At 48.8% G+C, this 22,117-nt stretch overlaps 1 protein-coding gene across 1 annotated transcript in view; it reads right to left on the bottom strand.

Moving 5' to 3' along the window:
- Positions 1-21,296, bottom strand: part of Cyth1 (cytohesin 1) — a 40,915-nt gene extending 19,619 nt beyond the window's left edge. The window contains 3 exon segments of the mRNA XM_048365439.1: positions 1,499-1,563; positions 2,798-2,880; positions 21,063-21,296. Coding sequence (XP_048221396.1) covers positions 1,499-1,563; positions 2,798-2,880; positions 21,063-21,087 — 173 coding nt within the window. The 5' untranslated portion in view covers positions 21,088-21,296.
- Positions 21,297-22,117: the final 821 nt, after the last annotated feature.

Consider the following 22,117-nt stretch of genomic DNA (forward strand, 5'->3'; position numbering starts at 1 on the left):
AGGTCTCTTTGTAAACATCTAGGAGTGAGTTGTTGGTCTCAGCTTGGGTGTATGCTCATAAGAAACTGACACACTCTTTCCCAAATGGCCATACAATTAAACTCTGACTCAGTGACCAGCACCAGGTACCAGCTGTCCTTTCAGCTTCAGCCATCTGAGTGGGCATGAAGCTCCCCCCATGGAAACTCTACGCTTCACATGCTCAGGACTAATGGTGTCAGCATTTTCATGTGTCCATTACCATACAGCTTCTGTCCACCTTTCCTATGGCTGTCTTTTTGTTACTTGGGTATGTTGTATTCTGATACATCTATTTGGAGACAAATACCATAGGATTCCATTTCTAGGCAATCCCTAGAATGGACAGAAAGTAGAAGGGGGCGGGGGTGCGAGGGACTGGGAAAGGACGGGACGGGAGTCAGTGTGTGCGGGGATGGAGTGTCTCTCGGGAAGGTGTGAGGTCCGGGAGATGGGCGGCGGCGGTGGTGGCTGCAGCAGTGTGATGGTCCTTAATGACCTCTCCTGACATCCTTATGAGTGGTCAAAATGGCACATTCGGTTTTTGACTTGCTTTTGTGCCTGTCCTAGAGCTTGAACTCAGGGCCTGGTGCTGTCCCCAACCCTGCTTTAAAACCAAAAAACCTTTTGCTCAAGGTTAGTGGTCTACCACTTGAGCCACAGTGTTGCTTCTAGCTTTTTTGATACTTTACCAGAGATAAGAGTTTCACAGACTTTCCTGCTCAGGCTTACTTCAAACTGGGATCCTCAGATCTCAGGCTCCTAAGTAGCGAGGATTACAGGTGTGAGCCACTGGCACCTGGCTTGAGCTCCATTTTTAAATGGAAAATAGAAAGGTATACACACACCAAAGCATGGAGACAATCCAGAGGCTTAAAGTGAGGAGCTGGCTGCTTTCTGTGGTACCTTCAGCCCCACCCACATGGAATTAAAATAACAAACCAAGTGGCCTTAGGAAACCAGACAGACAGGCTTAGGTTTAGGCTTAGAAAAATACAGAAGTGGAGTGAGCTGGAAACAGCCCATTTATTGCATTAAGCAGTTAGAAAATGTTCAGGAAACTATTCAAAATTAATTCTCAATAGTCATGAGCACTTCATGTCGTTAAAAGAAAAAAAACCCACAAACAATCCTTGTCATGTTACCCTTCAATTTCATTTCTATATTCTCATACTTTAAGCACTAAGGACAGGCTTATCAGCTTGGAAGTATAAAAAGACAACTGGGCACATCAGGTTTTAAAATTATATCAGCAAAAATCAGAAATTTTAAACCACCAAAAACACAGCAGACAACAGACGCAAGATACATAGTAATTCCCATACACACAAAATAAGAGCAGACTATAGCTTTCCTAGTTTAGCCTTGCAAACATAGAAAGCTTCTATTCTCAGGATCTTTGGGGTGAAGGCTGGAGTCTGGGAACACTGAGAAATGCTTTACAGCCCTAGGCCCTCAGGGGCTGGGCGGGAAGACTCACCTCTCCTCGGTGGATCCCAGGCTTTCAATTTCATTAGCGACCTCTGCTATCTCTTCCTTCAGCCTCTGCAAAGGGACAGGGAGTCACCAGGAGGGGAGACGCACACCTGTGTCACTTCCAAAACCTCTAGTAACTCCCTCCACTCCAACACCACAAACCAGCGGAATGAAATAAAGGAAAAAGAAGTCCCAAACTGTGAACTAGGACAGCTCATTTACTCAACAAATACTCACTGGGCTCTAGAGCTACAAAAGCCAAAGGGCAGCTCTGGCCTCAGAATTCATGAGCTAGGAAGGAAGTTACTATTTTTTTTCTTTTTCCAGAGCTGAGGATCGAACTCGGGGCCTTGCGCTCTCCAGGCAGGCGCTCTTCCGCTGAGCTAAATCCCCAGCCAGGAAAGAAGTTCTTAAATAAATGTTTTGTGTCAAAAATGTAGAGTCACAGAGAGATGGCCACCTCAGCACAATCTTTCAGAACAAAGCTGCAGCTCACCAAACACTAGTGTGACTGGTACCAACACCGGTACCCACATGCCTGGCGGCTGGGCTGGCAGAGATCAAGTTGGGTTCACATTGTCCCATGGTTGACTATATTTTCTGTTCTTTCACCTTCTGAACCAAAGCTGCAGTCTGTCCACCCTTTCCCCTTCTGCCAAGCCTTGACTGGAATGGAGGCCAGGCCGTCTAAGAGGCTGAGGCCCCATCCATTTTGTTGGCATCACTAAAGAACCGAGACGAACCAACAGACCACTCCCAGCCCACTTGGACCAGGTCAGGTCTTTCCTCTCACATTTACTCCTGGGAGTCTCCTTCCTCCCACCTCTGAAGTTTTACAAAGAATTCTAGAGGGGTAACTTTTGCTGTCTGGGGCTAAAATAATGTACTTTATGGCATCCCATGGCTGAGCCTGGAAGGAACTTGGAAAACAGTAAAATTGCTATCACTAACTATGGATCTCTAGGGACCAGAAACTACTGTCTCCCTAACAACCACTATTCAATCCTTCCAACTTGTGAAGGGGTCTTCATTTTCATCCTATGACTGAAGAGGAAACCAAGGCTTCTGCGAAGTTTCTCAGTGCAAGGGGCAGAGCCAGGCCCCACATGCGGGTCCTGAGTTCTGCTCGCCTGCCTCAGCCAGATGCTAAGCTGGGAAAAGGGCCACCCCAGCCCACAAGGGCAGAGGAGTGTGAGACAAGGGCAATTGCCACCCCTACACTGCATTTTAGGCAAACGCGTGTAGGATGCTCTGTGAAGGGCACACAGGGCAGGGCAGGGCAGGGCAGGGCTGCCGGTCCTACCTGAATGTCGGCTAGCAGCTCCCGCTTCCTCCGTCGAATGTTCTCCAGTTCTTGCCGCTCCTCTGCAGTCAGGTCACTGGGAACTGCAAAAAGGAAAGAAATGCATCTCACTCAAAGTAATGAAAAATCCAGAAACACACAGAAAGATGCCAGAAGAAAGTTTAAGAGACAATCAGCTGTTAGGATTCATTCTGACTCCAATTTCTGGCAGGTTTATGGAGCAAGTAAGGCCTGCCTGGCAGGAAGAACAGTGTCAATTGGGCTGGCTGTGAACCGCGAAGCTGAGTGTGGTATGTACGCCAGGGGCTTGGCCATTCTTGCCCCTACTGCAGGAGACCCCAGGATGCTGCCAGTCTGTCGGGGCCTCAGCAAGAGTGGAACTGCAGAGCCCTCTCTTACCCTCGAGTGGAAGCGGGAGGCCAGCTGCAAAGCTACAGAAATGGCTTTGTGCTGTTTGGGGGAAGGGTAGGCGAAGAGTCCTGCGTTACACCGGGAGAAATCTAGAGAGCTACCCACCAGGCTGAAAACAGCACTCCACTCTGGGGGCTGGGACTACAGGCCTTTCTCTTCCTGCTCCATACGTGTCTGCACAGCCTGAGTGACACTGCGCTCCCATCACCAGAGCAGGACTTAAGTCCCGGGCCACAGTTCTTGCTGTGCAATACTTCTGTAGTCTTCCTCCAAACACACAGGTGCTGCGACAGACACCCCTAAAGTGAGCCTTCAGGTGTGCTGTGTGGTGAGCCAGGTGGCCACATGGAGGAATAAGCATCAGAAACAAGCAGTGACCCTTATCACTTATCTGTTTGGGCCACATTTTGTCACTAATAAAGTGGGCATTCTAGCACCCACTTCACGGCAGTGATTTGGGATAAAGTAAGCACAGCACAGAAATGTCCTGTACCGGCTGGGGATATGGCCTAGTGGCAAGAGTGCTTGCCTCGTATACATGAGGCCCTGGGTTCGATTCCCCAGCACCACATATACAGAAAACAGCCAGAAGTGGCGCTGTGGCTCAAGTGGCAGAGTGCTAGCCTTGAGCAAAAAAGAAGCCAGGGACAGTGCTCAGGCCCTGAGTTCAAGGCCCAGGACTGGCCAAAAAAAAAAAATGTCCTTTACCCACAGAGGGAAGGTTCCCAGACCTGTAGCAGATGCCCTAAGGCTGCAGACAGCACCAAACCCTTTATGTGCTAAGTGTGTTCTCTCTCTCACACACAGATATACATATACATCGTCAATGTCTTTCCACCTGTACTAAGCACTACAGCCCACCGTGAACATACATCTTGCATTTGGAAGTGTGGCAGCAAAACCAGCATGAGCTTCCTTTTTCTTTCTCCACAATATCACAAAAGAGTCAAAGACAGACAGAATGGAGCCGAGGGCACAAGATCATGTTTCTCAGAACAGAACATTGAAGGTTTATGAAGTTTCTGTTTCATACTTGGGTCTGCACAGGACCGGGGGGTGCTGAAGCTGCCGATAAGGGGCATGACAGTATAAAGTACCTTGAGCCCGTCTGGACTCACTGAGCCTCAAGTGTTGGTGGCTGTTACTGTATGGTAAACTGCATTTGTGCTGCTGTCTCATCTCTGCGGGACAGCACAGAGTTGGAATACCCCTTCCCTCAGGAATAGGGCTGGACGCACACTCTATCTGGGCCACGGAGGCATCACCTGCCATGCTGGGAGAGCAAGTCTGCCCCAGTATCCCATAAAGATCACTTAGGACAACAGAAGGGAGGAAGAAGAGACTGTGAAACTTAGGAAAGCAGCTGCACAGACAAAGCTGTTTCCTTTTTACCCAGTGCTCCCATCCTTCCCTTTTCAACTCTCAAGATCTACCATGAGAAACGTGTTTTACACCATGGCTTCATCTCAGCATACTCAAACACACTAAAGCAACACCTCATCGGGTGAAAGCACCGAGCACTGTGGTTTGAAAGGGTTCTTCTGCTTCAGCTCCTCTGAAGCTTCCAGCAGACCACCCAAACCCAGCTGCATCCTTGGGAAGTCAAGAGCAATTTGCCTCAATGATTACTTCCGAAGGGAGCTAGCTAACTGCAAGTTACATCTAGCTAGAGAGAAAACCCCCTAAAAAAAAAAATCCCAAATAGCACCAAGCCGGGTGCCAGAGGCTCATGCCTGCAGTCCTATCTAATCAGGAGGCTAAAATCTGAGTATCTCCAATTAACCACCAAAAAGTCAAAAGTGGAGCTAAGGCATAAGTGGCAGAGCAACAGCCTTGAGCAAAAACCTCACAAATGCATGCCCAGCCCGAGTTCAAGCCCCAGGACACACACACACACACACACACACACACACACACACACACACACCCAGCCCCTGAGTTCAAGCCCCAGGACACACACACACACACACACACACACACACACACACACACACACACACACAGAACCCCCCGTAAGGTGGCACAGAGAAATATTTACAACAAAAAAATTGGGCAGTTCAGGAGTTCAGGAGCTTATATCTCAAAGATGTTGGACAGGTGGTTCATTAGACCACCCACCAAGGATGAGGCTGAAAGGAAGAGGACACTGGACTATGAAGACAGAGGGGGAGCTTTCAGAATTATAAATGGGAATGATCTCACCCTTAGGTTCTCCATGAAGGTGGGGGGGGGGCAAAGAGAAGCCGTTTCAGACAACAAGGAACACAGGGGCCCTGTACCCTTTCCTCCAGGAGGAAAATAGGGTATGAGGATGGTACCAAATTGCTCACCTAGGATGGCAGAGACATCAGACCAGGGCAGAAGGGAAATGCAAGGGCTGCACAAAGATCATCACGAAGAGCAAACAAGAAAGCAGCTAGGAAATATTGGCAAAGTGAGCAAAAAAATCATTTGGTCTTCTCTTAACAAAATTTTTTAAAAAGTATTTGGAAACAAGAAAAACAAAACAAAGGGAATCATGGGAAGAATGAAGCAGGGCACACATGGCAACCGGCCTATGAGAGACAGCTCCGAATGCAAACATGTGTGGCATGTTTGTAAGCATTCTGATCACAGTGCTATTTGCTTGAGTGCTAACTTCAGAATCAACCTGGTTAAAGAGCAAAAGCTGTCACCAAGGTTGATGACGTTAACAGAAGGCTCTGGGAGAAAGCAGGGTCCCCACAGCTTCCTCTTACAAAGCTGGCACAGACAGGAGGCGAAAGCCTGGGAAGACAACGGAGTAGGAAGTGCAGGGTACAAATGTGCTTATGGAAGTTTCCAAGGAGAGACGAACTACGGCACTGAGACAAAGCCTTGAATATGAAGGTAAAGCAGTGACCCGAGCTGCATCCTCACCCATTACAGGAGGAAGTCGGGGATGCTTTGACAAAATCATCTGCCACATCAGGCAGAAGATCTGAAATTAGAAAACCTTCATTTTTGTTGTGGTTGTTTTGGAAGCAGAGCAGGTCTGGGAATGAAATTATGGGGCACCCGGGCCCCTGAACACTTGTTATAAAATAAATGCACATGTCAGGCATTGTGGCAGCTTAAGGTGAAAAGACATCCATCTAGGCACACTAGAAATGCAGGTCTTGCTGTCCTTGAATCAGCTAGTGTGCAGGGAGAATAAACAAGACATCTACTCTCGCTTGTTTTGATCCAGCCTCCTGTCAGTATGCACAAGTGCTCTCTTGCATTACTCTCTGCCTAATACTTAGTAAACTTAACTCACAACACTACTTCCCTCCTGCTTCAACAAATCATTGAACTTGAAAGAAAAAGAGCCAAGTTCCTTCTGTAGTGGAATTTTTCTGAGATGAGGCAGAAGTCTAACAGGTATTTTTGTTTGCACCAATAAACTTATCGCTACAACATGAAGTCTTGAATTTAAGCCTTCATTTTATGCTGGTCATGGGGGGGGGGGGAAGCAAAAACAAAGGACAAAATGTTTCCTTTAAGAACCAGCACCAGTGGTGAGGTTGCTGCAGGTGTGGGGGCTCCTGGGTCCCATGCTAGCGTGTTAGAGATGGGGAGCTGGGGGGGGGGGGGATGGAAGCAGGCATTCTGGGGCCACACCTGGCTCTGAGTGCCTGGGTCCTGCAGACCACGAGGGTTAAACTGCACAAGAGCGCTAGCTAGCTGGGAGAGGCCAGATGGCAGGCGACAAACAACTCCTCCCTCCCCCAGCTGCCACGTGCTGCCACCATGCTTCTGTGCCAGGGAGGAGGCTAAGTCCTTTCCTCTAAAAGAATGGCAGCAGGTTGCCTGTACCATCACAATGGAGGAGGTCAGAGAGGAAGCCTTCCCACGTGTCATCCCACCCCCTCACCCAGGCCTAAGGTTAATCTGCAGAGTGGCTGGCTGGCTGGCAGGCAGGCAGGGCCGTGCTTCAGCATGTTCAGCCCGGTCCCTACCATTCCCTTCCAAGGTTCTGATTTAATGAAGGGGATCAAAGTGACCAAACAACAAGCAGCTATTGTGCCAGGCAGTGAATAGAAATGCCACACAAGGGAAGCTTTCATTTGTTTATTTATTTAAATGTTGCTGTGCAGATTTTAACTGTAGGCAGAAACCCAGAGCATAACCAGGCTCCAGCCAACGCATACAAAGGAGGACTGTCTTAAAGGGACGGTACTCCCTTTCTAAGCCAAGAGAGGAAAGATGAGCACCAGGAAGGAACTGGTCTAAAACCTGCAACCCCTGCCCACCACAGCTGCCCAGAAGTACCAAATGATGTCCCATTGCAAGCACAGTTCCTGTGACAGAACAGCAGGCTATGCTCAGTAGAGCCTGGCAGTCTCTGCTCATGTGGGTGGTGCTGCCCTGAGCCCGTGACTGATGAAAAATCCCGGGGTCCCAGGCTTGCTTTGGGACTGACCAAGAGCCTCCCTCTTGAGGTCATCCCTCTACCTGGCTTGGGCATACACCATTTGCCTTATTTTTTCCATCACAGAATTAACCAGCATCCTGATAGCCCCCCTCTCAGTGGATACAGAGGGTCCAGACTTGAACTAGCACAGCACAAAAATGTTTAGGGGAGAATTAAGCAGGCAGGGCCCACCTCCCCTCAGCTGTGGAGAAGGTAGGTGTTACCATTCGGGCTGGGGAGTTCTCTGCCAGCCTGCTATCACAGAGCCCTCCAGGAAAGCTTCCCTTTCCTTTCACAGACCTGGAGTCCCTTAAACACTGAGTGTGAGTGTGCATTCTCTCTCTCAGGAACCTAAGCTAAACTTGCCTAACACATCAGCAATGGTGGGGAAATAAAGCTCCGAGCTTCTTATACCCTCCACAGAATACTGGTTCTATTCTGCGGGGACAAGTGGCTATTCACAAATTGGGCTCTGTCCCGGAGGCAGACACAGGTAAGTATCAAAGAAGAAAGGTGGTGGGTCTTCTGCCTCCCAGGATACATCGCCCTAGGGCCTGAGTAAGGAACCCCAAGGCCAGCAGTCCCCGCCAGAGGCCTCATTGTACCCACTCCTATGTATCCTGCCAGCGTGAACCCAACAGCAGAAGCCAGGGCCCAAGCCACCTCATCTCCCTGAAAATTCCTTGATTTGCCATTTTGGAAAACTTCGAAGTGCTAGAAAGAACCTCAGGCTTTGAAGCCAGACCACCGTTCCTCCTCCCTCTGGGCCTCAGTCCGGCCCATCTGTAAGTGAAACCAAGGCTGTTCACTGCTGGCACAGATGTGATGGCCAAGTGCAAGCCAAGGAGACACAGAGCTGGCACAAGAAGAGACTCAGTGGGAGGAAGCCTCTTTTATCTGCAATGAGTTTCACCCTCCTTTTACCTGTCCCCTCTAGGCCCCTGCTGCTCACACAACCTACCTTTACTGCTGCTTCACAGCTGGAGGCAGCCTTGTCCCCTCCCACAGGAGTGGCGGTGCCAGGCAATGTCTACAGGCACGTGGGCAATACCAGCAGTGTGTGGTAGTAAGGTCCACACCCACCTATGAGACTGCCTCCAGCACTTCCAAGCTACCTGTGCACAACTGAGCTGACCAGCTGAGCAACACTCTACGGGCTTCTCAGTGAGGGTACCCTTCTCAGGAGGGTAACAGGCTGATTCCTTGAAAGCAGGGCCTTTACGTGGCTTTTACACATACCAACTCTGAGCAGTGTGACAGACATCTGGTGACCCAGAAACTAAAGAATAAGGGGACAATGCTGAAAGGCCCCTTGGGAACAGTAGGTGAGAGTCACACTAAAGAGATGACCAAGTTCTCAGGGGCCACTGTTACAAACAGGGAGTGGGTTGGCCTGGGAGAATCTTTTCCCTCACTGAGAACAGTGGTTTCCAACTTTCCATGCTGGTATTACAAATGCATTGGGTTACAGCTTTAAGCTGGGGAAGAATGCAACCCAAACTCCCAGCATCTGTAAGTGAAAAAGCAACACGAGAGATGTGAAACAAAAAGCTGTGATGGTTCAGGATTTCGTGGAAAGCCTTACGTTTAGAGCCCTCAAGATCAGAGAATGAGGGAAGGTAGATCCAGGAAAGTGTGGTTAAAGTCAGAGGCTTACCGCCAGAATGTGCTGAGCTCACATCACATTCTTTATACAGCTCTGGCAGCTCTGGAGAGCTAGCTGCTTGTGTTTCCTTCCTACTGAGTTAAAATCTTAGCCACCCTTTCAAAGTCCAACACCACATCATCCAGTCTTTGAAAAAGGAAGGCGTAGGATGTGAAGTTGCACATCAGTAATCCTAGTACTCCAGAGATTGAGACAGAAGGACCTGGTAACATAGTGAGACCTTGTCTCAAAAAAGAAACAAACAAAAAAACAGGGGGAAAAGAGGAGGGAGGAATCCGTAGGAATTCTGACATGTGCTACAGCCTGGTTGAACTTCAGTGGAAAAGCCTGCTACAAAATGACAAATGCTACATGTAGAGTCCACTTTGGCACAGTTGTGCTCAAAGAGTAGTCATATTCATTGAGACAGAATTAAGAATCACAAGGAGCGGAAGTGGGAAGACAGCTATTTAATGGGGGCAGAGTTGTAGGGTTAAACACTTCTGGGGGTGGATGAACAACAATATAAATGTATCTAGCAGGGAACTGAACTCTTAAAATAGGATGAAGCCAGGTGCCAGGGGCTCGTGCCTGTAATCTCAGCTACTCAGCAGCTGAAATTTCAGGATCACGGTTTGAAGCTAGCACAGACAGGAAAGTCCATGAGATTCTAATCTCCAATACACTAATAAAATAATGTTAAAAAGTCATAAGTGGAGATGTGTCTCACATCACAACGCTAGCCTTGAGCAAAAGGAGCTCAGGGACAGCACCCGGGCCCTGAGTTTAAGCACCAGGCCTGGTATGCACGCACGTGCACGCGCACACACACACCCCTTTATGTTATATGGATTTTATCACAGTGAAAAATAGGCAACAATTTAATAGCAATATTCTAATTTCCAAATTCTGCTTACTTATACACTTTTCTAAGAAACTATGACTTGACTTTTGTGAAGAACACTGTCTCACCACCAACTTGTAGCCTAAGAGATTTTTTTTAAAAGGCTTTACATATACAACAAGAATCAAAAAGAGTTAAATTATGCAGCTAACATAAATGATATTCAACACTAAGAGGTACCTTCCATCCCACTGTCAGCACAGATATTAGACAATTCTCACTTAAATTATTTCCGGGCAATTCCCACCTTGTCTCCAGCATAGAAGTAAATCTATTAGAGAATTTATCACGACATTCTGCACTTTTAAGGAAGGCTGTTCCAAGACCCATCCTCTGACACTGCCTAGTTAGGAGGGAGGGAGAGACCAGGTACCAATTCAGGATCTCAGTGACCTCCTCTGTGACCTTGGGCAAAACATGATCTCTGCCCTCCCCAGTTTCTTCCCATAGAACAGGATGCTACCATCCCAGCCTTTCTTAAGGAAAGAGTGAATATTTTAAAAGTTCCATAAATGGTCTTATAAAAGGAAGGTAATTTTTATAGAGAAGAGAATCAACATAATTTATCGAATAAATCCCATAACTCAAGACTAAATTTACATGTTATTATTTAACCATCTAATCGAGGAGAAATGAGGTCAAATTTCAAGGCAGTAACAAACTGAGTCATTGCATTTTATCCTAAAAGTGTGGCTTATGAAAACAAAATTCATCATCTGTTTTTAATAACTACTAAAAGCCAGGAAAATAGTCTAGATCTCCCCCTTTCCTAACAGCTTGCAGGGAGGACGTGGGGTTCCCAGCTCTTCTCTAATACTAGACTTTGAGCCCGCCTCCCCTGCTGCTTCCCAGGGTGGGAGGGTCAGGACTGGGCCAAGTGCTGGGACAAGCTGGGGTGGAGGGACTTCCTGTACCGGCCTGCCCTGGGGAGAGAGCACTTGGTCCTTAGCTCTCTGGGCACCTGGGATCTCCCGATTCCTCCAGAAACCTAAACACCCTGCTCCCTCCCCTCTGGGGAGAGGCTCTGTGTCCTGAGTGAAGCACTGCCCTGGTGTCTGCCAGCTCCACTCAGTCACAAGGCGCAGCTGAGCCACCACAGCCCTTCTGCATCCAAAACAGAGGTCATTTCTCTCTCTCATCCTAAAATCTGTTTGTGTGTTGGCCCTTTATACAACCCTGGATTTTTCTGTACATTTAAACAATATTCTGTCTCACAACTAGATGGATTTCTAGGACCACATCAGGTGGACAACTCCACTCCCATCTGTGGGCACGGCGGGCCCTGGGCTGCCCGCACCCAGAACAGGCTCTACAGCACTCAGTGGGTGAACAGAAACCCCCAGGTGATGGGCAGGCCTGGAGGAGAGTCTGTTCTTCTGCTTCCTGTCCACCCTATTTCTAACCTCATCAAATCTGGGTCCCAAGAATCCGTTACTGGCTTGTTCTTAACTCTCAGGCCAAGGAGAAACTACATGGAATGCTTAGGCATCTGTCAAAGGCACTGTGGAAAATCTCTAGGAGGAGAGAGCGAAGGATGGAGCCCAAGGACAGACATGCAGTCAGCTGCACACATCAGCTCTGGCTGCAGCAGGAGGGTGGGAGAGGCCACAGCAACACCTAACAGGGAAGCAGAAGACCCATTCCATGTGCCATCCACGCTTACCAGCGGTGAGTCCCCTGTCCTGCAGCCCCAGTGTCCTGGCCAGCCCTGGGCAGCAACATCAAAGCCTCTGCCGCTCGCAGCTCTCCGCCTCAGAGGCCATGGTGGCTCTGTACAGTGATCCCACAGGCCTAGGCTCCCCGGATCTCTCCCAGCTCTGGGTGCAGGGCAAGCTGGAGCAGGGGCAGCACGTGTGTGCCAGCACACAAGGGCAGGGAGGAGGCGTCCAGAGGAGACAAAAGCCGAGTGGCCAAGCCACACAGGCAGGCGTGCGCGGGTGTGAGCAGAGTCTGGTGGGGAAGGCTGGCGCAGGCCTGGGATGGGAGCTGAAGCTGCAGCCTTGCTGACACTCAGTGTGCGCCGCGGTGCTCCTCCAGGCTCATTTCCATGAATGCAATCCCACAGCCCGGCCCCTCCTACTACCCGCTTCCCGGCCTCCTGGGGGAGGGGAGGCACCGCCAGCATTTGCTCATAGGCTGCGCTAGCTTTCTTCTCCCCTGCCCAAGCAAAGCCTGACGCTGCTCTCAGGGAGGATGTTAACCCTTACTTAAGACGCCTTCTCTAACAAGGAACAGAGCTAAGGATGGCTACAGGCAACCAGGTGGAACAGCACCAACCAGACGATTCCCTCACCGTTCTCCAGGGGTCCAAGCCTTCTGCCCCATGTGGGTGCTTCAGTCCTTTATCTGTGAGGGCAGCAGTGCAGGCTGGCAATTATGCCTTTCCTTCACCAGAGGGCCAGCGCTCAATGCTAGGTGCCCCAGGTTAGAAGACCTGGCAAGTGGATCTTGGTATGATAATTTAAGATGATCAGTGACAAGAAACATGGTTATAGCCCCCAAGCAGTAGCTCTTGGATTTCAGAGGGTTTGAGAGTCAGCAAGGGTACCTAGCAAACACACGGACAGGAGGGAGCCCCCAGCTCCAAGACACACATCCCACAGGCCCTGCCCAAGATGAAGGGGCTACTGCTGGTGACTGCAGACACAGAGAGGCTGCCTGAGACTAAGAAAGAAGATGCCACACAGCAAGGACAGAATACGGAAAACAAACACTGAGCTACACCAAGGTTCTTCCATCTGGGCCCTATGGCATCAGGAAGGCCACTCGGGGACAGGAGGAGGTTTCCTTCCTGTGCTATAGGATGCACAGTTGTACATGTGGCTGGACCACTAAAACCAGTAGCACCTCTCCAGGTGTGACAGTCCCAAAGGCTTCTAGAAATGTCTAGAATGTCCTCTGAGGCCAATCCTGCTTTGGTTACAAGATGCTACTCAGTAAGGGGCAACCTAATCCTCCAGGACCTCCTGCCCCTCCATGATCTGTCTGGGTTCAGCTCAGCTGGGGAATGTGGACAGATGCCCTATCACCATGGTAGTGTCAACAGACTTGACCTAAATACTCTGATCTGCATTCCAATCTCTTATTTTTTTTTTGGTGCTTGTCCCAGGGATTGAACTCAGGGACTGGGCACTGTCCCTGAGCTTTTGTCTTCAAGGATAACACTCTACCACTTGATCTACAACTCTACTTCTGGCTTTTTGGTGGTTAACAGGAAATAAGAATCTCCTGGATTTTTCTACCCCAGCTGACTTTGAACTGCAATGAGCCACTGGCACCCAACCCAAACTATGCTTTTTAGGAGGCAGCCCTAACATGAATAATTTACTTTAAGTGTCTAAACAGTAGCACTTGCTTAAAAAATAATTCTAAATCTATAAAAAAATTCCCTAACATCATTCATGGAATTTTTTTTTTGCCATAAAGCTGCAAAAGACTACAAGTTTTCAATAAAAATGTGGGCTCAGAATCCTACCTGGACACGTCAGGGGCCCTGCCTTCTTCCCTCTCTCTGGAGAGCAACCTCATCTCCTCCCACCAAGGCAGAGAGACTACGGTCTCGCCTTTCCTGTTTGGAGGCCAGCTCTCACAAAGCAAGGGAGTACCCCTTGGCTCCTCTGGTGGCTGAGCTCACGTGGATTAACCATCACCTGAAGGCTAGCTCTATTCACACCACCTTGTCTGGATTTGTTTCTACCATGCATTACCATCTGGTTATGTACCAGTCTCTTCCCCAGGGATCATATATGTACACAAAATTAAGTTCTTGCATTTCAGTGATACCTTATACTGTGAATATTCTCGTAGCACTTTACATAGTCCCAAGGGTCCTGTCTTTTTCTGGCCAATAATGGGTTTTGAAATCAGTGCTTGTACTTGTGCTTGGCATGCCTGCCTATGCCTTTCACTCTACCACGTGAACCACACCTCCAATTTAGCTTTTTTTGCTGGTTAAATGGAGATACAGTTTTCTACTTTCCTGCCCAGACTTCAAACTGCAATCCTCCAGGACTCATCTTCCGGAGAGTTAGGATTGCGGGTATGAGCACAAGTGCTTGGTCATATGTCTCTTCTTTTGAGGTGACATCACTTTTATACCAAAACACAAACATATACTCCAGAGGATGGAAGACCCCAGCAGTAAACACCAACCTATCTCTTCCTACTCACAACTCAGCCATAATGTGTGAAGCTTGCCCTGGCTCTGCCTTTAGCATAGATCTACACAGAATAGATCCACAGCCAAGGTTTACTCATAGTACATGAACCTGGGCAGTGGCTTCTGCCTGAACTGAGGCCAGGGCAGCTGATAGCAAAAGCCTGTCTGGACTTAATTATTGGCACAAACAGCATGATACAAGGGAGCAGAAAACAAGGTAGAGGAAATGGCTGCTAGTAGATGTTTTCAGTGTGGCCCTCCTCATATCTAAAGAAGAGAGATGCCAAAATAAATGACTGCACAACTAAGTGTATGACATCACCATGTTTACAGAAAAATAAGAGGAAAAACTCTCCCCAGAACAAGCATCAAAGCTAAAAATGACTTTCTCAAACTTAAAGTTCAACAATGTTTTTAGAAAAAGAAGCTAGCCATACAAATAAAGGAGGTGCCCTTAAAGTCACAAGACTGACCATTCCTACTTTTCACCTTGAGTAAATGTCACTGCTCCATTTGTAAAAAGAAGGATCAGCCAGTTCTTAAGTGCCATAAGGTGCACGCATCAGGGGACAGAGAAGAGCATGGCCCACATTAGTCTATGGAGAATGGTGCTCAGCCTCAGGGTACACCAGGAAGGAGAGGGTGTCCAAGCTGGGAGACAGCAGAGGTGAAGAGCGGGTCATGTGGGCAGTCTGGCAGACAAGCTGGAGTTGGGGTGGTGACTTTGAATTTGACACCGACAGTTGGTTCTGTTACTGCTGAGCTGGGGTGAGACAGAAAGAACTCTAGAAGAGCACACAGCAGCAGGAAGCACTTAGAAAGAAAAGGGCCGGGAAGAGAATGTACAGGACCGCAAGGATTGGTCAAGTGTAATCAAAGCTTCTGAGCTGCTAACAAGGAAAAAGTATTTTGTCCCCTTCTAGGGCTTCGGCTTCAACCACCATCTTACCCTCACACTCACGCTCACAAGCACTTGCTCACTCCCACCTTCTCAACATTCTCTGACAAGGTCGGCTAGAACAGACCGTGGCCTGTGACAATTGTGCAAGCACTGTGTACTGGCCTGTGACAATTGTGTAAGCACTGTGTACTAGTTAACTAATTTCTTCAGTACCTTCTGAGGAGGAAGGAGGACAACAAGGGATAACTTTTCTCCTTGTCAACAAATGCACAAAGCCAACAGGGCCTCTTTATGCATGAGATGCTGTACTTCATGTAACTGGGCCAAGGCCCCAGTACTGAGGGGGATAGTGATCACAAAGTTTGGGGCCGGCTCAGATTTTCCATCTCCCTTCACCTGAGGTATTTGCATTCTACTCTGTTCCTTCTACTTAAAATTATTTCATGGTAAATGTAGAAGTATAACAGGGTTAAAAAAAATAAAAACAATCAATTAGCTCAAGAAGGGCCTGAAGGTCTCAAGAGGGAAGTTGTCCCCATCCTTACCTTAAAGCAGAAAAAACTAGCACCCAGAGCTGGGCACCAACCATTAACACAGCTGCCACGGGCCCAGGTATGATGTTCAAGTTTGAGAGAGTGGAGGAGGTTCTGGAGGCACTGAGTGGGATCCAGCCCAAGACCTGGGTGGGCCTAGGCTGCTGGCCCACTACCCATAGACATTCAGCAGCAAGCCAATGCTGGAGCAAGTGTGGAAGGCTGAGCCTCCTGCAGACGGCACTCAGAGTGCTACCCCAGTACCAGTGTGGTACTGCTCTTGACCTGTCCTATGCAGGTGGAACCACTGAGCAAGAGCCCTGTTATGTTAGGGAGAAACCCAGAAGAGCCAGTGAGGAAGAGGTAGAGAGCAAGCTAAGACTTGTGCCATTGATATCCAAGGTATGATCATAAAAGACAGGTTATAGTCAGCTGTTTCTAGCTCCCAACATCCTATAAACCTAGCTATTAAGGAGGCTAAGAGTTGATTATTGTGGTTCAAAGTTAGCCCAGGCAGACAAATCTGAGAGTCATATCTCCAATTAACCAGTAAAAATGCCAGACTGGAAGCACAGCTGAAGTGGTAGTGTACTAGCTATAAGGAAAAGTGTGAGGCCCTGAGTTCAAGTCTCACTACAAGCATACGCAAGCATGTGTGTGTGATATACATACACACACAAGCAAATTACACGAAGAAACCCAAGTGTACAAACATGAAAACATGCTCAGATTTACTGAATACTGAAATATGCAAAGTGAAGCATGAACAGTATATCATTTCCTGGGAGTCTAGCAGAAATCAAATGCCTGGTCACGCAAGCATTGTCAAGTGCCAAGGGTGGGTGCACTGGCAATCCCTGCACTCCAGCAGTACAGACATGAATAGGCTCCCCCCTATTCATGGAGGTGTGGGCACCGGCACCACTTCGCACTCACGATATAGACATGGGTGAGCCCCCATTCCCCAGTGGTGTGGACAGAGGAGGCCCATGCCCCAGTAGGACAGACACAGCTCCCTTCCCCACACTCAAGTGGTGTGGACACAGGAGACCTCCTGTACCTCAGTGATGTGGCCACACTTTCTACGAGGAAATCTCAGCTGCGTGGAAGACAGACACTGGAACAGGGTATATTCACTGATGTTACTTTGGGAGAAGTGTCACAGTCCACAGGGAAAATGAAATGGATCCTCCCAGAGTTTTTCAGAAGGCCTAGGCCTATCATTCTGACACAGTCAGCCACAAAACTGCATGCAAGTTCTGCCAGCCTCTGCAACATACACATTCCAACAAACCTTTCTGAGCCACAAGCAGGGTGGCCTGAAAACTGGCGTGGCCTGCTCCCAGGCCACCACTCCCTAACCCTACCTGAACTTGCAATTTCTGGGCTCCTGCTCCCAGGCCACCACTCCCCGACCCCACCTGAACCTGCAGTTTCTGGGTTTGTCCTCACCTCAGCTGACTACTCTGCAGGCCAAAGGAGGGCTCTCAGCAACTTAGACCTCAGCCTCCAAAACACGACACCACCTGCTTTTCTTTCCACCAGTATCAACCTCTTAGGAAATCCCATGTGCTGCCTCCCATAAACCTCTGGGTCTAAGGGGACTGGGGGACGTGACCACCTGAAGTGCTTTTATATTCTATAACAGAAGAGAAAACTTGAGAGGCAATGGACAAAGGACAATGGACAACTGTCTTCATAGGCACAAATCTAAGCCGTTTCCATTTGGTTCTTCTTCACGGGGAAGAAAGGCATCTCGTCCTCGGTTTCACATCGTGCACATTGGCTGCTGATGTGCTCAATGAGGAAGCCTATAAAATTCAAACCAGAGCGAGGCCCCTCAAAACTGTCACAGCAGATGGTGATACAGGTTTCTTGCTCTGATATGTGCTTTGTACAATGCCAGCCATGTTCCTGCTTAAAAATAAAAATGTAACCACTTTTTATTCTGAAAATGCAAACTCAATCCCTAAGGGAAGGATGGAGAAATTATCTTTAGGTTGTTCAATATACCTGCAGCACCTCAGGTCTTCCTGTTAGACCAGGCTCAGGGCCACCAGGAACTCAGAGAGAGAATTGTGCAATAGGCTAAGTTAACATGCAGTTGAACATCTTAAGTGCAACTGAAAGCCCAATGTCATATTGGAGGGACATATTTTCCTAAAATAGTGTTACTTCTCAGAGCCGGGGAACCTTTCTCCTGCCAAGGAACATTTATTTGGATATTTGTACCATTTGTAGGCCGTACAAAATTATCAATATAGGCAGATGAGCTGAGGGTCATGGTAATATGGCCTGAGGGCCCAACATTCCCTCCCTTCCCCCCACCTCCAGTCCCCCCCCCCCCCCCCGCACACACACATGGTATTATCACATGGCTTCAAGTGTTTGTCCATTTTTTTCAACCCCGACAATAAGGCCCAGCTATAAACTGTACAGTTCCTGACAATGCTTATAGATAAGGCCCATACCTGCTTGAGTGTCGGTAATCACTGAAGTGGTTCCCACTGCTGGTCCCTGGCTGGGCCTCAGTTCTTTATTCCTACTGCAATCTATACTCAGCCAGCATTTCCTCAGCATCTGCCACAGATTCAGCCTGTGCCCGGAGCTGAGACTTAAATAGCTACCGTCACTGCCCAGCAAGCAAAGAGAGGTGCATAAGCCTGGGGGCAGTGGCCACGCACATCAAGGAAGCAGAAAACACTAGGACACACGGAGAGGCTGCAGAGGGGCCAGCACTACTGGATTCCCAAATGGAGAAGCAGTGGGATGGCAAATCCCAAGCAAAGTGTGGAAACTGGGGACAGTGGGTACAAGTGGGTCAGGGTACAGGGAACAGTGGACCAGCTGGACTTGAAAGATTAGCTCTGTCTGAAAGTAAAATGCCTTGGGGCCCACATCAAGGAGTTGGATTCACTCATGAAGGGAGGATTCACTGACAAACCAAGAGGGACTCAACATTAAAAAGAAGATTAAATAACAAAACAACTAATGGCAGTTAACTTATGGCCCAATTAATCACACTGGTTCATTCCCACTTATGCAAACACCTACGCAGACAGGGCTGAAGTGAACTAACAGTGCCAGTGCCAGGTAAACGAGGAGGCAGCAGGCAGCTTGGGGGGAGGTCTGACTTCTCTAGAATGTTTTCAACAACTCTCACCCTCTGTGGGCTTGCACTCTGGGGCGGGGAGTCTGGTGGAAGTCACTGTGACCAGTATAGTGCTGATGCTCGGTTTCTCCCCATCCCCTGGCTCTTGGGGTTCTGCTGGAGAAAACTCCACTTGTTCCCTTCTTGGGGCACGTTTTTTTTTTTGGTGCCAGTCCTAGGGTTTGAACTCAGAGCCTAAGTGCTGTCACTCATCCTTTGTTTCACTCAAGGCTAGTGCTCTATGAACTTGAGCTACTTACTTTGGGCTTTTTGGTAGCTACATTGGAAATCTGAATCTTACAAACGTTCTTAGGTGGGCTGGCTTTGAACTGCAATCCTCAGATCTCTGCCTCATGAGTAGCTAGGATTACACACGTGAGCCACCAGAGCCTAGTTTGGTGCATCTATTTTAGTAGTGGATAAAAGGCCAATGCTGGGCTGGGAATGTGGCTTAGTGGTAGAGAGCTTGCCTCACATGCTTGAAGCCCTGGGTTTGATTCTTCAGTACCACATAAACAGAAAAGGCCAGAAGTGGTGCTGTGGCTCAAGTAGTAGAGCACTAGCCTTGAGCACAGAGAAGTTCAGGGACTGTGCCCTGAATTCAAGCCCCAGGACTGGCAAAAAGAAAAAAGAAAAAGAAAGGTCAGTGTTTTCTCTTCTTGTCCCAAACAGACAACAGGAGGAAAACCTTGAAAAGGATCATCGAGGAGAGAGAACTATTAGGCCTATTAGGATTTCCCCTTCAGCAAAGTTGCTCATTCATCAACAATCTTAGCCCTAAGATTATGCCCCACAAAGGGCAGCCTCCAAGGTAGCCAAAGGCCAATGCGACGCGACGTTAGAGCTTAGTACCTCTGCGTGGGTCTGAAGCCAGGCTCACCTGGAGGCCCAGCAGCAAGTACCTGTGAGCAAGTGGCACGATGAGCAGCAGTCACTGCTGGCCTGGCCTGCTGGGCCTGCGTCTACTACCCTGGCACATGCACTACAGTGCCCTCAGCACGGCCTGGGCTGCGTCCATCCTCACCTTGCACCCTCTTCAAATGCAAAAGCACTACCACACACCTGCTTGCACTTGGCTCCTGAGACCTTCGTACAGCTTTGTCCAGTGAAAGTGTACCCAGAGTGAGAGTAAAATGTGTTTACAGCAAGAAAGAGGAGGAAAAGCATGAAAAGGAGCCTCACGTTGGACTGCAAGTATCACAAGACCTGCTTTGAGACCACTTTGAAGTGTCTCCATGACATGAGAGCACTGTATTTTGCACACTTTCCCACTGGGTTAGTCAGGTCTTTGTTACTCTGACAGAAGGTCTGACATAAACAGCATAAAAGGAGAGAAGTTCGCTCTGGCTCCAGGAGCTTGATCTTTATTTCTAACGCATGGTTGTCTTGTCCACAGCGCTGACGCGCTGCTGTGTGCGGCAGTCCCGCAGAGGCAGGCGCGCTGGGCAGGGGCCTTGAGATGGCTTCAGTAGTCTGCTGGGACTTAGAGGCCAGGCTGTCCTGTCCTGTCCTGACTCAGAGCGCCACCTCCGCAGTGTGGGCGTGGGGCACTAAGGGAACCCCACACTACATCTTCATCTAACACCGAAAGGGGATGACCCAGTTGTCCTCTCCCTCAGCTATGCCTCCTTCAGAAAGTGAGCACTGCTCATCCCAAATCTCACGGGTGCTTTCGATCCAGTGTTCTTACTTTTTAGCTCAGGGTCACTGTGGATGTGAGGAGGTCCCAGAGCTCGGACTAGATGCCCTCAGATATAGGAAGAGAAGTAATTACCAAGCAGGAGGCTTTCCACTACCAAGAAACATCTGCGAAGGCAAAGGAGGGAGGGGGCCTTGGGGTTAAATACACATGGAGTCACCTCATTCTTTCCTTGCTCCCCCCATACATAGAAACACAGACACAGACACAGACACACACACAGACACACACACACACAGACACACACACACAGACACACACACACACACACACACACACACACACACACACTGAAAGCTGTCTCCCCACTCAGGCTCTGCAGTCTAGGTTGCTCCTTACTCTTCCCAAATGCGCTGTCCTCTCAAGAGTTCACAAATGGGTCAAAACACCATCAGCCTCTACTCTTAACATCCCAGTTTATCCTGATCTAGCCTGGGGTGGGACTCACCGTCCTCCTCTTCGTTAAGGACCATCTTGCTGCCTTACAGAGGGGACAGGAAGGGCCTGTTGTGCTGTGCCTGTGGAAGGAGAGCTGTAGCTAACGAGGACAACTCAAATAACCAGCACTACTTCCTGAACTGACAGAGGAATGGCCAATCACACCCTGGCCAATCAGCCTGCGCCCTGAGAAGCATCACCAGCAGTCCTCGCCACCTCCCAGTTCCTGAAGTCAAGCTCAAGCACCGTCCGTCCAGCAAGTCAACAGCCTCCACCAAGGGAGCCGCCCACAGTGAGTCAAAGGCACTCAAGGGTGGCTCCCACCCACCTCACACTCACCCAAGAAACCCCCAAGGCTGCTGGGACTTCCCTTTTTGCCTTCAAGTACTTGCTTAGAACAGAAGCACTTAAGATACCTGGTCCACTCACACTGGGGAAACAGAACACTTCGCAAGAGAATGTTTAGGCTTGCCATCTACTAGAGGATGGTATGAGGTCACAAGCTAAAAGCAGAAAGCAGGTGTTAGAGGCCAGAAATCCTTAGGGCCAAACCCCTATTCAATGTGTAAGGTCAGTTTTGCCCCTTCAAATGTCTTTTTATTCTCCTTCAAATGGATTATGATAGGATAATTTCATACATGAACACAATGTGTAGCCATCTAATGGGGGGGTGCTACGAAAGGCCCTGAACAGGCAAAGCAATTTGCTCCCCACCCCACCCCCCTCAAAAAAGCAAAACTGGAAGTATCAATTCGAGACTTCAAACTTTACTATGGAGCTATAGTAACAAAAACATTTTGGTATTGGCACAAAGACAGACCTGAGGACCAAACCACATTTCTGTGTAGGTGTCAGTTCTTATTCCCGGAACTGTAAAGGGATCGGCCGCACCCATTTTCTGTCTACCGTCAAGGTGAGGGACAGCACTTCTCTGGAGCAGACATCAAAGGCCAAACTGTGAGTCAGTGCTCCAGCTCTGGCAGACATTGCAGATGCCTGTTCCCTGGAGCCAGACAGGCCACACTGAACTCCCGAACCTACAGGTGGAAAATGATCTTCTGTTGC

Source organism: Perognathus longimembris, chromosome 17 (assembly GCF_023159225.1).
Source record: "Perognathus longimembris pacificus isolate PPM17 chromosome 17, ASM2315922v1, whole genome shotgun sequence".
Classification (NCBI taxonomy): Eukaryota; Metazoa; Chordata; class Mammalia; order Rodentia; family Heteromyidae; genus Perognathus; species Perognathus longimembris.